Source organism: Haemaphysalis longicornis, unplaced genomic scaffold (genome assembly GCF_048455015.1).
Source record: "Haemaphysalis longicornis isolate Haplotype H1 unplaced genomic scaffold, Haemaphysalis longicornis Haplotype H1 scaffold_10, whole genome shotgun sequence".
NCBI classification, from domain to species: domain Eukaryota; kingdom Metazoa; phylum Arthropoda; class Arachnida; order Ixodida; family Ixodidae; genus Haemaphysalis; species Haemaphysalis longicornis.
Window position 1 is genome coordinate 124,707,637 of NW_027526204.1, and position 12,000 is coordinate 124,719,636.

Below are 12,000 nucleotides of genomic sequence, written 5' to 3' on the forward strand. Positions count from 1 at the left end.
ACTGAGTCAAGCCACCGTTACAATAATTGCTAATCATTGCTGTTATTTTTTCTTTCAACAGTGGACTGAAGAAAAACTCCGGAACAATACTTTGTAAGTCTTCTTTGAAGCAGTTAGGTGCCTTTGGAATTGTTCTCTAAACAGTTCTTTCCCTCGGCTTTCAGTGACCGTTGAAGAGGTGGTCAACTCAATGGTAAGGCCTGGCTATGTCATGGTTGCCAGCACTATTTTTGGGAGTGACACACAGCTCGTAGATCTAAAAATTTCGATTTAAAAAGTTCTAGGGCGTTATCAGCAAAACCGTTTCTCGTTAAGGTGCTTTGAGTGATGCCCTTTGATTTGGGATAGAAAATATATAATCGACAAAAATCGGTTGTCTGTCCCTTTAAATTTTGCAAACTCAGAGCTCGTGCTGGGTGATCTACAAAGAACGTGCACCCACAAGACACTCACTGCTTCACAATCGCTATGCTTACCAAAGTTTGTGCAATTTTTATATTCAGCATGCCGAAAACATAGCGCGTTCACTAAATACTCTATACGCTCCCAGCTTCGCGATCGCTGCGCCGCCTGCCGCCGGTTCTCTGCGGCCTTTGCGGGATTGGCACTGCGTGGCTGACAGGGGGCTCATGCAATGTTTCGGTTCTCTTTCGCTTCTTTTTGCCTTTTTTCGCCCAAAAAAACTTGCTATGGCCACGTTTCTTAGCAAATAGTACGTTTATGGCAGTACAAAAAACAGCTGCGTCTTGGTCGAGTGCTTGAACGCCATCAAGAGTTATCCGGGGACGCGGTTCTGCGGGCTACTTCGCCGCCCTTACGGGTGTCGGTGACGGCAGCAGCATATCACCAGTGTCACCTCCGAATACGTCAGGCACAAATGAATTCTATTATCGCCTCGCTTAGACGTGATACTGGCACAGTGAGAGGTTGATTTTGTTTTGCGGCGTGGACAACAAATGCGGCTTGGTCTTGAATATATACGTCGTATAAAAATATGTTTCGTGGATGTGATTATCAAAAACCTGACAATATCTTGTACCCTTTATGGGAATATTAGCTACACAAAAATGTTAAGTATATTCCAAGGCTCTGCGTCATTACGTATGTGCACACTCACGCCGTATAGCAAGAACCAAGTAAAGTTAGTGAAAACACGGAAAAATAAATGGTCTGCAAGTCGGGTACAAACAGAATAGCTTGTACGGGAATGCAAAACCCATTTAAGCTTCGGAAATGCGAAAGAAGTTCGCCTAAACGTAAGCCAGGTAGGAATAACCAGATCAATTATATGCGAAATGCACTGTTATATCGGAGAACATGGAGGAGAGTACGCTTAACTATCGTAGGGTGCGAATGCTAAGCGAAATCAAGGAACGAACGTTTTACTAACCACACACAGAATCTGCGAGTTCAATTAATTTTTTTTTTGTTTTTCCGCTTAAACGGACAGTTGATCACTCGGCGGTCGCGTTTTTGGAAGCATAATGTAGGCAGCTCACAAGCGTTCAAAGGTGTCGTTGGGAAAGTGTGGTGTCTGATAACGCCCTGTGATTGCAGTTCGAGCTAGATTCTGCACACTATACTCGGTGACAACTTAAGAACGGCACCGGAAGTTGCCGCTGTGCTTTATCACCATAGCCGGATGTTTCTCCGTGTGGCGCAAGTAGGGCGTTACTGGGAATATTTTGAACATGGCGTGAGCCGTTCCCGTGATTTTTTGGACTTAATATGCTTATAAACGACTTCAGTGACGACAAACAAACTGCGTGAGACAAGGCAGACGATATCACGCATTCATAGCAAACCCCTTTCAAAACGCGCGCGCACTGACGTCACGGGTCCGGCGCTTTGGCGGAGTGATGCACTACATGAGGTGGTGCTGTTCTTGAGTTGTAACGTTGTAACCGAGTATACCTGTATGTTTTGAAAAAGCGTTGAGTCGCGGACCCGGATTACAGTATAAGCCTGTTTCCGTGCTGCTCGTGGATGATATATGCAGCAGATAATGGATGTTTGCCGGCGCTCATCTCACGACATACGATGTTTTGTCGTGTGCAGATCCCTGAGTATAATTTCCCATTGTCCACCGTATTTATTTCATAGATCGTGAAATTTATGCCAGACTGGCTTGCCAGGGGTAGTGATCAATATCTGGGGTATGACATGGGCAAGCGTAACTGGCACGCTGTCAGGTATCAGCGCTCCGCTAGGTTATGCAAGCGCACAAAACCGATTTACACAGTAGTGTATAGCCGTAGCATGAACATCTGAGGAAACGCTGCTGGCGTTTACACTGTTAGTAAATCTTATGACAGTGGAATTACAACCAGCTCCGTGCATATGCCGGTTTTGCGACGCCGGCCTCTGACACACACGTTGGCACTTGTACAAACGGAATTAAGCCTACTGAGATCGCGTTAGAAATATTTTAAATGCTCCATATTTGCGAACAGAGTGACTGCTCCACATAAATGTGTTTCCAGCGCATACAAACTGTAAATCTCAATCGTGAACGTGCCGCAAAAGCAGCGGCGACAGTAGATAGCGGCCAGATTTCCCGCAGGTGCTTTCGAAACGGGCCGCTAGGGGGATTTTAGTGGCGCCCCCAGAGGCAGCACTCGAGGCGTATAGCAGCGATGGGCCACCTCTAATTCTTACGATTGTCTTTAGAGCTCTGCGTAGTTGTCAGAGGCGCAAAACTGCACGCAAATGTGTCTGTCATGGTTGGTTATCAATTATAAAGAACAACTGCAATAATATGTGCAACTAACCACCACGCGAGAGTCAGAATTGCTCGATTGTTAATTTGCAGAAAGTGGTCGACATGCAGTGGAAAGCCACTAATCTAGACAAGTCGCATCCATTCCTAAGCTTCTACCGCGCCAGTAAAGAAAATAGCTTCTCAGCGGTGTATCGTTCGGAAGCGGTCAAGAAGTCCTCTAACCCAACCTGGCGGCCCTTTACAATCCACATGGACCAACTCAGTGGTGGTGACGATGGCAGAACCATCAAAGTAGAGTGCTACGACTGGAATTCGAGTGGAAGGTGAGTGTCCACATTACGAGACTGAGCCCCTTAGTAGCACTTAACGTTACAAGCAAGCGTCTATTCCAGCCACAAACTGATTGGAGGGTTTTGCACCAATGTCCGCGCCCTTTCCAAAGGACCAGGCTCGGCAAACCAGTACGAGGTAAGGGAAAGTTGTTAACTGCTTTCTGCAGTGGCTAAGGCGTTGCGCTGCTGAGCACGAGGTAACGGGTTCGATTCCCGGCCGTGGCGGCTGCTTTTCTGATGGAGGCGAAAAGCAAAAACGCCCGTGTGTACGAGATTTCGGCGCACGTTAAAGATCCCCAGGTGGTCAAAATTAAACCGGAGCCCTCCACTACGGCGCGCCTCATCGCCTGCGTTGCGTCGGCGCGTTAAACCCTACAATAAATCAATTAACTGCTTTCTGGAGCATCATTCTGCCTTGTAGTGGCCGCTGTAGGAGGTCGCCGCCGCGAAAGCAAAGTTTCTGTGTCCGTGCGTGTACACCATCGCACCGAAAATGAAAAATTTCCTTCTGTAGAGGCAGGTTCGTGACTGAAGTGTCAAAACCTATCTTGGATGTCCTGTTGTCCATCCCAGTGCGCTAGGCACAAATGTCAAGCCGAGTGATTGCTGAACCATTGTTTGCGGCTGCTAGAGGGCGCGCTTACATGCTTACATGTCCGTGTCCCTGCTACCACGGTCCGTGTAAAGGGCGAGACTCCCGCATGCCCGAGCAAGCTGGTTTCCTACGCGGCGCGGCATACTATCCAGCAGGTTTGATGCCACCCGGAGCGGCCGATAGATCTTTCGACAATAGAAGTGGTTTTCGGGGCATGCGTTAGCATTTCATTGGTCCATGACTGTACGCGTCCACTCTTAAAAAAGACTACAAGCAACGAAGATGCGGAATGGCTATGATGCTGGAATCAACACGAATAACACCGTGCGATTCTCGCAAAGTCCGCCACTTGGAATGACAAAAGCTGTGCAGCTGAAGCAGTAAAGACACCCATGGGCCAAACAACGCGTCTGCCACAGTCACAACAGCCCATTGTACTGTCCACTATACACATACCCAATCACTCGTTCTTGGATTCAACTTGCGCGACCCGTGAGTAGGGGCATACTAGATACACCGATTGGTCAGACTCCTCTTACACGAAGTCTTTTGTGTAGCTCATCAACCCGGAGATGAAAATCAAGAAGAAGAACTACGCAAACTCTGGAGTGGTGAGTACTACTGGCGTCCCTCCACGACGTGTCAAAGCGCTGCTGATGGCTTACGTGTCTCCGCAGGTGGAACTGGTGTCCTTTGCCGTCCGCGAAGAGGTCAGCTTTTTTGACTACATCAGGAGCGGGTGAGCATTCTTTGGAGTTCGTTCCAAATCGCGACGAACAAGGCCGTTGAGATCAAGGCGTGAGAGTACGACCCATCCCGTCGGGGTAGCGTGACAGGGGAGCTTGTCCTCGTTCTAAATATGAGTAGCCAAAGGTCAAACTTAAACTGTTTTATGCCGGGAGATTATAGAAAAAAATGGCGATAAAGTAGCACACTGGCGTGCGAAAACACGAAAACTCCAACGGGCAGAGTAACGTCCTCCCGCCTAACCTAAACAGCGTACTGCTGGCTCTCCCAAAGACGAGTGCTCTTATAGTCGACTACAACGGCCAGACCAGGAGGTTAACAAGTTTTAAAACGAAGAGATAGTCAAGCACCAACAAGCAAAAACACTTCACCGAGACAGTGATACGATGAATCAGACACCGCGTGCGCTGAATCAACGCCACCTCCTAGGTGGTGTTCGCTGAACGGTCCTTTGAGGCCACCTGCGCGGCCAGGCAAGTGCGGACCTGCCCTGTTCTTTTGGTATGCTGACTTTGCCGCAGAAAAATGGGCCTCCACGGGAAAGTCCGCCGGCGAGTCGCGTCAGCACTCGCCACAGTTGGTGCGCGTATTAAGGCATATGCGGCAGCTACGAAGCAAGTTTATAGGGAAGTTCATGCTGGTTGTCGTGATTAGCCGCTATTTACTGCTTGCTGGGGCAAACAATGAAAGAAGGTGTGCTTTTGAGCGTATAATTCTCGCCACGCGTTACGCGGAGCCGGTAGATTTTCATCCGGTATGCTTACAAAAGCGCAACAAGGCACGGACGAAAGAGTGAGGTACGCATAAACACGGAGCCCTGTTTGTGTATATAACTTAGTCTTTCGTCCGTGTCTTTTTGTGCCTTTGCTAACATAATTTTAAACCAACTCACCCAGATTTCTGTTTTGGTTCAACTGGTACATGTAAATAAATTTATTACTACATGGATGCTCGTTGTTAAATAACCTCTGCCCTGCTTCCCTCCTTCCCGTCTCTGCCCGTCAAGCTCTGCCCTGCTTCCCGTCATAGGCACTGCAAATTGGCTCCTTGCAGTATGATGCAAGAAATATGAAAGGAGAATTTCTTTACATAAAAAGTAATTTCAAGTGTTTAACAAATTCAAAAGGCAAAATTAAAAGCTATAAAAGACATCGAAATACTTAAAGGCCAACTGCACTCAAAATTTCGACTTCTTGAAAACCCTATTTCCGTATAGTCTGCTTAAAAAGAAAGCAACATGCAAAATACAACAGCTGAAATACGCACGTGGACGCCGCAAGCGGCCAGCAAAAATCGGCGATTTTGAAACCGAAACCGAGGAGAGCGCGGCCATTGCAGTGACGTTGCAGCCGTCCAGCGAGCGGCCGGACGGTCACCAGTTCGGGAGAATGTCTGCGCGCAAGCTCTACGCGCGCACGGGGCAGCAGAGCTCGACCGGTTCTCCCGCTGCGTGGCTGGCCAGAGGAAAAAGCCACCGTCGGCTGGAACGTCACAGGCGCGTCATGGCTGTTTACGCGATCCGCCGGCAGGTGCACAGTGGTCTGCGGCGGAGCCTTTTTAAACGCTTCTGACTGATTAACGAGGCGTTTCACGGGGCTACCACTTGTGTCTCAGCTTATTTGGGGGTACTTACTACGCATTAAAAACAAATTTGGCCGAGGTGAAATTTGAGTGCAGTTGGCCTTTAACATGCAACCGTAGTAACTGATGCCGTAAACGTATAATGTCAAGCATGGCTCTGCTATTAAACCAATCTGATTGTCTGCATTTGATTGGAAGAAAAATGTACAGCACGTACCCCTCTAAAACATCAGCCAAACTTTATCCATTATACACACTTGGAAACACTGAACCTGTTATTCAAACCTTGTAGGTTCTGTTAACCCTACACTGCAGATTTTAAATGAAAAGGAGTGTTTGGGGAAAGGTTGGTGCTGGATTCGGCGACTCATGGCAGAAGAGCTTTTAATTGTTGTACGATGTACTTCAGAGAATGAAGAAATGGAAAAATGGTAGTCAGTGCAAATGAAGACAGTAGCTTGCTACTGCCTCACCTCGCTATGATCTGGCTGCGGAAAACCATTTCGTATGCGCTTTACCAGAATAATCTTCTGGCGATAAAGAAATACTTCGCAAAAAATATCTATTTCTGATCCTCATGAATAACTGGCGCGCAAATCTTTTTTCCCATTCACTAAGAGTGTTCAACTTAAATTGAGGACGACTCAGCGAGCAATGGAACGAAAGATGATAGGTGTAACATTAAGGGGCAAGAAGAGAGCGGGGTGGATCAAGGAACAAACCCGTGTTAAGGACATATTAGTAAAAATTAAGAAGAAGAAATTGGTGTGGGCGGGGCATGTAATGCGAAGCCAAGATAACCGCTGGTCATTAAGGGTAACAGAGTGGATCCCTAGAGAAGGAAGCGTTGCAGGGGGCGGCAGAAAGTTAGATGGGCAGATGAGATCAAGACGTTTGCGGGAATACATTTGCCGCAGTTTGCACAGGACCCGCATGATTGGAGATCTATGGGAGAGGCCTTGGCCCTGCAGTGGGCGTAGATAGACTGGTGGGGATGATGATAATGAAATATTATTTCATGTCTTGGGAGGGCAGCTTGAAGATGCACTTCACCGTTGCGGTGGACTTCACCTCCTCGAACGGAGACCCCCAGAAGCCTACGTCCTTGCACTTCATGGACACCGTGCGGCCGAATGCATACATGCTGGCCATCCAGGCCGTGGGAGAGGTGATTCAGGACTACGACTCGGACAAGAGGTTCCCGGCGCTCGGCTTCGGCGCACGGCTTCTGGCGGAGCAGTGCGTGTCGCACGAGTTCTTTCTCAACGGCAGTGATACGGACCCGCACTGCGTTGGCGTCGAGGGTGTCCTGCAGGCGTACCGGAATACCTTCAAGCGTGTTCAGCTTAGCGGACCTACCAAGTTCGCACCAGTTATCCGTCACGTGGCAAAGTGAGCTCGTTTTCGTTATGCATGAATGATAACAAGCAAGTGTTTAGTTAGCATGTGTATTTATCGATGCGTGCCTGTAGCCCAGCTGTGGCAAAAAAAAAATGACGAGGAGCGAATATGTTTACACAACAGTCATGGTGACGTAATGAGGGCTCTTTATTACCCCGATTCATTTGTAAGGATGCCCAGAATATTGATTACCGCTGTTTACAATGATTACGGGCTCTCTGCGTGCTATACTTCTGTCCGTTATCGCACCCGAGCTTAGTAAAAAAGTCGCTGACATGCTATTCTAATGGGATTCTGGTTCAGGGCAGTACGAAAGCGTGGGATGTTCACTGTTTTTTCGTTATTGTTGATGACAAGTGCTGTTGATAATCACTTCCTTAGATAATATGGGTACCCAAGTGGTACATACGACTGTACGAGGCATACGCAGCTTTGCACATGTGGTTTCTTAAGCACCGAGCGATCGTTGATGCTTTGCTGTCGGTTTATATTAAGAAACGGCGGAGGAAGATCAGCAGCACACCTGCAATGCATGTCAGAGGATAAATTCATGAATTATTTGTAGCAGATTTTTCGCTGCAGTTCACAACTAACGGTTTTTATTGACAAGTCTCTGCTACTTGACCTACTTCATTTTATACTTTGCACAGCCGTGGAAGCCATTTCAGACAACTCTCGTTATGCACGTCTTATTGCTGCGTAAGTACAGTTGAACCAAATTCAGGCGTTTTCACCGGACCGGGAAAACAGAACGTAACAACCACGAAAACGCAGCAGTGAGGAAACCTTCCAAAATCAACGAAAACAGTGTAGCTTTGTATTTAAACCATGTATTTCTGCAACTTTCGAAGCTTAAAAAACTCGAGAATCTTGCGATCGCTGAAAAACACCGCGCGTGGCAGTGCAAGGTCCCTAGCGATGTCGACTCTCTTCCGCGTTGGCTGATTGTCTACTGCGCTTAGTACGCCAAGCTTTTCCTGAAGGGAAAGCGCCCCCCGTTTTCGCGACGCCATCAAGGCATGACGAAGTTCGCCGTTGCAAGTTCACTGGTGTTCTCAAAGCTTGAAGCTCACGATGACGGCGAGAGCGCGTGCTATTCTTGCAGTGGTGCTTTTATGGCCAACACGCACTTTCGGCATTCCGAAATGAAACTTCCGTTCTAAGCGCAGTGACGATGGTGATAGCATAGAGTAACATATGGTCATCTAGTGGTGACGAATCGCACCCGCGTGCGGCTTCATGCAGCCAGTTCCGTAGCCAAGCCCGGCCAATTCTCATCCAACGTCAAAGTGACGGTCCACACATTTGCCCGCGCGGGCTGGTTCGGAGTGTCAGGTTGCGATGAATGGTCCGGGAACGTACTCGGACCCACGACGTAACAGTGAGGATTTTAATGCATTGGACTCTATGTGAGCTGCGCCGGGACTAGACAAAAACAACGTAGCATCCGGGAAAACGCACCACTGAGGAACTAAGAGCGGGGTTCTACGGTAGCTCCCAACTAATGATAGCGATAGAACGAGCAGTGCACTGGGTCGGGACGAATAATCTTGAAAGCATGAGGCAGACAAGCGTGCTGGTCGTTTCTGTGGTAACACCTGCCCTACGCAGCAGATCTGCTAACACAGTACCACCCTAACGTTCAACCCAAAATTAGTCACGGGCCGCCTGCGGCATCGATCTTTCATTTACTGCACGCACTACTCACTAAACACTACGTATAGAAGGGTTACACTATTCAATATTAGGTTACAGAACATCGCGTTGGCGGGGGTGCACGCGAAAGAAGGGCGTTTGGAGCGCTGCCTAATGCTCTGATTCCACTCTCTACTTCTTCCTTCTACTATTCAGCGCCTGTCCAGTGTGTTCTTTCCCGTTGTACCGTTATTTTTTGTGCTGTGAATATGAATCTGTACCAACTAGCCCGGTTTTCTACGCTACTTTAGTTCTTACTTCTACCTCTCACGCCAGGCATTTGAAAGCGCATCGATGCAGGCTGATGCGCATGCGTGTGCATATGAGTTTGAATATCACGCCGAATTGTTGTTGTAGACAACTACATACAGAGAGAGAGAGAGAGAGAGAGAGAGTGAGGAGGGAGTAGGTAAGGAAGAGGTAACGAGGGAATAAAATTTGAACTTTTGAGCCGAAGCTTTCCTAGAAAAGCTACCGATGTTCATATGTTCCCGCATCTGCGCCTCAGGTTCGCAAGCATGTATTCCGACGGCAATAGGTATTACGTGCTGCTCATCCTCACGGACGGCGTGATCGACGACATGGAAAACACACTGGAGGCCATCGTGGACGCCTCCTCCCTGCCGATGTCTATCATCATTGTGGGCGTCGGCAACGCCGACTTTTCAGGTGAGCGCCTGTCGCCATGTAGCAGAACTTCTTACTTGCGTGACACTCTATACACGGCGGCCGTTGTAAGGGCGTTTTAAAACCTCACAGCTCATCTCGGCTGTTTGTGAAATAAACTAAATGGCTTGCAAAATACCTCTCCCGGTACACGACGCGGGAATTCTCGTGCCTACTTTTGCTGGTGTATGCGAGCAGGGTAATGTTACCACCCATTCACGGTGCGTGACGACTGTTTGCTTATTCGGGGTGGTAACTTGGTCCGCCGACGTACCAAAGCAAGCAAGTGCACTTAGCAGTGCTGTTTCACAGGATGTGACATCCATGTACACCCGCCCAATTTTTTACCAATATCACGGGAGCGTCGACCGTTCGGTCTATCAGCGCCGCGGGATGGAGTGATACCACAAACTCGGCGAGAGTAGCCGCATGCGCACTAAGCAAAGGCCGCTGCTGCCGTCATCTGCTAGGCTGTTCCAAGAGTAGAGGGCCACCCCCGATTTTTGTTATTCGCTTATCACACTGCCTGTCATACTCGAAATTTTTCTTCAAGACCAGGCACGTTGCGCCAACTGAAAACAGTTATCAGCGTTGCCGAACGCAAGGTTCGTTCAGCGCAAGGATCGTTCGGCAACGCTGATTACCGTTTTCTGTTGGTGCCACGAAATTGGCACTGAAGAAAGATTTCGAGTATGGCTAGGCAGAGGGATAAGCGAATAACAAAAATCGGGGGCGGTCCTCTGCTCTTGGAACAGCCTAGCAGACGACGACAGCAGCGGCCTTTGCTTAGTGCGCATGCGGCTATACTCTCGCCGAGTTTGCCGTATCACTCCATCACACGGCGCTGATCGACCGAACGGTCGACGCTCGCGTGATATTGGTAAAAAATTGGGCGGGTGTACATTGATCCCCAACAGGACTACCAGACCTTCTTTAACGCCGTTCCGCTAATGAGTGAATTTGGTTTGTGTGTTCTTAGCAGTTGCGCATACAAATGGTGCGGGCTATCTGAAGCGCCTTCGGAATTAGCGCTGCCTAGACTGCACGGATGCCATCGGACCATCACCCCGTCCGTCGCCATTCTCATCCTCACCCATCCGTCGCCATTCGTCGCCATCGGACCTTCACCCCATCCTTACCCCATCCGCCGGGAGCACCCCGGTCCGCTGCTGGTTCTGTAGCTGTACCTGCACTGCACCTACCTTACCTCGTTTTTCAATGTATTGAAACGCATCGGACGCAGGAGTAAAACGCCGCTTCGACGCTTGTCCTTGGTGAAAATTTCTCGGGGCTGAATCAAGCAAAGACCGGAAAGCGCAAGAACCGCGTTGGTAAAGCGTGGTGTTCCTGTCGATGCTCACCTTTATGGAGTATGCTATCCTGACGGTCTGATTGCGTCAGTTCTCATGGCAATTTAGGGCTTCTTAACCGTACAGTTTCATACTAATATACACTACAGGGAAGTGTGGCGCTGCAATCGCGGGCCGCCGTGGGCGTCGTCGTTGCAGCTATCGACGTTCCCCGCCTACTTGGCTTGGCTAGCCACAAGGCTCCTTTTTTTGTCTCGAAGCCAAAATCAACAAAACAGGGTAACATCTTTTACTTGTTCATCTTGCATTAAACTTCTAAGTAATCCCTGACAAATAAATTCTTTTGGAACTTCAATTTTATAATAACAAAAGAAATTTGATTAATCTTCTACTCTAGTATTGTTGCTTTTTTGCAGTCAGAGGCAACTTTTAAGCCTGTTCATGAGCCATGCCAAGGACAAGCGGAACGTTCCTGCCTGTACATGACGGAACGCTCGCTGAAGCGCGGCTCGCTTAGACAGAGGCGCCAGATCTCTCTCTAGCATATACTAGTATAAAACTATGTTCTTGACCATGCCTTCAGGAGAAGTTATTTCTCCGCACTCTTTCATTGACCGCGAGCCCTGTAAATCGCACTTGTTTCGCGACCGAGACGGCGCAGGTTAGAATCCCGTGGATCGATTTCTGAATTGTTCACATCGCTATAGACAGCGTACGTCCGCCTAACGTGCTTGCCCATTTCAACCTTCGGAGCGCGCAAAGATAGCCAGAGACATAAATGTCTGGGCATTTCTTTTTCTTTCAATAATTGGTAACGATGTGACGGCCAATGACTGGCATATTTGTAGTACGCAAGCCACATCAGAAAGGTTCCTTTTTTTATAATCAGAGGATGACATTATTTTGTTCCCGGGATAACGACTGCATGCACTCATCCTCATGTATCACATA

At 48.5% G+C, this 12,000-nt stretch overlaps 1 protein-coding gene across 1 annotated transcript in view; it reads left to right on the forward strand.

Moving 5' to 3' along the window:
- LOC144159251 (copine-8-like) overlaps nucleotides 1–12,000 on the forward strand; it is a 41,372-nt gene that overhangs the window by 25,884 nt on the left and 3,488 nt on the right. The window contains exons 6-13 of the mRNA XM_077690628.1: nucleotides 62–93; nucleotides 165–193; nucleotides 2,813–3,045; nucleotides 3,115–3,190; nucleotides 4,207–4,260; nucleotides 4,327–4,388; nucleotides 7,013–7,369; nucleotides 9,582–9,742. Of these exons, the coding sequence (XP_077546754.1) occupies nucleotides 62–93; nucleotides 165–193; nucleotides 2,813–3,045; nucleotides 3,115–3,190; nucleotides 4,207–4,260; nucleotides 4,327–4,388; nucleotides 7,013–7,369; nucleotides 9,582–9,742 (1,004 nt within the window). The remainder of the gene's footprint in view (nucleotides 1–61; nucleotides 94–164; nucleotides 194–2,812; nucleotides 3,046–3,114; nucleotides 3,191–4,206; nucleotides 4,261–4,326; nucleotides 4,389–7,012; nucleotides 7,370–9,581; nucleotides 9,743–12,000) is intronic.